The sequence below is a fragment of the Herpailurus yagouaroundi genome, unplaced genomic scaffold (assembly GCF_014898765.1).
Source record: "Herpailurus yagouaroundi ecotype Mexico unplaced genomic scaffold, PumYag 67159, whole genome shotgun sequence".
NCBI lineage: Eukaryota > Metazoa > Chordata > Mammalia > Carnivora > Felidae > Herpailurus > Herpailurus yagouaroundi.
The window spans coordinates 16265-18392 of NW_024420005.1; the positions used below are offsets into that span (position 1 = coordinate 16265).

Genomic DNA, 2128 nt, shown 5'->3' on the forward strand with positions numbered 1-2128 from the left:
GGCAGCTCAGGCACTGAGTCCGTTTTGAAGAAGTGAGAGAATATGAGTTTGGGTGTCTAGTGGACCACAAGTACCCCTCCCCCCATCCCCCCCCCCCCCCCCCCCACTGATGAGGACCACAGAGAGCACATCACATCAGTGTGTAAATCTGCAAGTGTGGAGACTTTGGGAGGGGCCGAGCCAGTGGTCTAGAAAACAGGGGTTGTGCTGTCCTGTTCAAGGCCATTAATGGAGCCATGTAACAACATGCCCAGCCTAGGGCTATCAGCACCTAGGAACCAAGACAAGACTGTGGTCTCTTCAAGCCAATTAATTGTCAAGAAGAGCCTGGAGACCAGTAGGACATGGTCAAAAGGGTTAGTTGTAAAGGAAAACTGTGAGTGAGGGTTAAGGTCCTGGACAAGGAAGGGTCAGCTCACCCTACTGTCTACTCTACTGTCAAAGGGAACAAAGCTGGATGCTGGGCGGGTGAAACTGAATGGGGCAGTAAGTTTTACAGTTAAGGTGCTCGGGGAGCCAGGGAGTAGGGCAGGCACCACCTCTAACTATGGAAGTGCATCACGGCTGTCAAAGAATATCTCATGTTCCCTAGTTGCCACATGACACTGGCATGGGGAGGGTGAGACAAGGTCCCAAGTGAATCACTGAGCCTTCCCCAATGAGGGTGAGGAAGATCCTGGACAAGGAAGTTTGGTGATATCCACATTAGTGTGGCAAGTCATTTCTGAGGTTGCATGCAGATGGTAATTTGGTTGGGAAATAAGTGCGTCATCCCAGTCCTGGACTGTCACCTGCCTGGGCCCGCCTGGCCCTTATAAAAGGACTCTCCACCACACTGGTGTTATCTTCTGGAGACACTGAGGCATACATCTCCTTTGAAGCCTCTGGTGAGTACAAGCCTTAGAGATCTTTTTTTGGCATTTGAATAGTGTGAGGATTTAATCTGGGAGAACAAGTGACTGTTTATTTTAGCCAATTAAAGTCCGTGCATGGGGAAGAGACAATAAGGAGGTCTGGGGGGTATTTGGAAGGTGACCGTGAAGGTCATGACAGAAATGGAGTCAGAGGTACAATCCTAAACTGACTGACAACAAGAGAGACGAGGTGTTGTCCTGTGGCCTACACCGTGCACGTTCCAAGTGCATCCCTCTCAGGGCTCTCGGTCCCTTTGAGTGCTGGGTGGGAGTCTGGGCAGTCCTCCTCAAAGCCCAGGGCTCAGAACCCCAGTCACGTCAGTGAGACCAGCAACCAGGGCTCAGAAAGCTATCGGTAGAGGTCTGTTTGGGGATTGGCTAGAAGTTTCATATCTGGGTTCTTTGTCTCCACATGATGTTTGTATTCACACAGCACACAGGCAATCGTGTCTGTACAAAGTGATAGACAGAAACATTAACCAGAAAAGACCGAAGAGCTAGGGTAAGAGGTGCTCAAAGGGAAGGGTGAAGGAGCCACACAGAATCATACAGACAGTGTTAGGGAACAGAGGGTCCTTGCAGGCTGCAGGGTCCGTGGCTCATTGTTCTGCCAACAGGACTGCCTGTGTTAGGAATGCTGTTGTCTGTTTGCATCTCAGGCTCCTTGCTGTCCAGGAACGATGTCCTATCAACAGCAGCAGTGCAAGCAGCCCTGCCAGCCACCTCCTGTGTGCCCTGAGCCTTGCCCACCCCCAAAGTGTCCAGAGCCATGTCCCCCTCCTTCATGCCCACCTGTGAAGTGCCCACCTCCACCCTGCCAGCAGAAGTGCCCTCCTGTGCAGCCGTGCCCCCCCTGCCAGCAGAAGTGCCCACCCAAGAGCAAGTAACAGCAGCAGGATGCATTATGACCATGAAACAACAAGACACAGGGTCTCCTGTGGATGTCTCAGGACTCCATCCCCTTCCCTTCAGCCACGAGCACAGAATGCATGTTCTCTGACTTGCCACCTGGGTTGACAGCGGACAGAGAAAAGGATGGGTTCCCGAAGCTGATACCACATTGTGGGAAGATGAGCAGTGGGGTCGTGGCCTAATTGCACTTTGCCATCTGTCTGTCTGTGATCTGGGTGGTGATCTCTCCCCTGTGAGCCTTTTGGTATCTCTATTTGTTTGCTTCTCCAATAAAGCACACGTGTCATGGTCGAGACCACATT

At 51.9% G+C, this 2128-nt stretch overlaps 1 protein-coding gene across 1 annotated transcript; it reads left to right on the forward strand.

The window, feature by feature from the left end:
• The first annotated feature begins 784 nt into the window (after window positions 1-784).
• LOC121024786 (small proline-rich protein 2I-like) lies at window positions 785-2123 on the forward strand. The gene is made up of 2 exons (XM_040467019.1): window positions 785-887; window positions 1574-2123. The coding sequence occupies exon 2, from the start codon at window positions 1595-1597 to the stop codon at window positions 1799-1801; it is 207 nt and encodes a 68-aa protein (XP_040322953.1). The 5' UTR covers window positions 785-887; window positions 1574-1594; the 3' UTR covers window positions 1802-2123.
• Window positions 2124-2128: the final 5 nt, after the last annotated feature.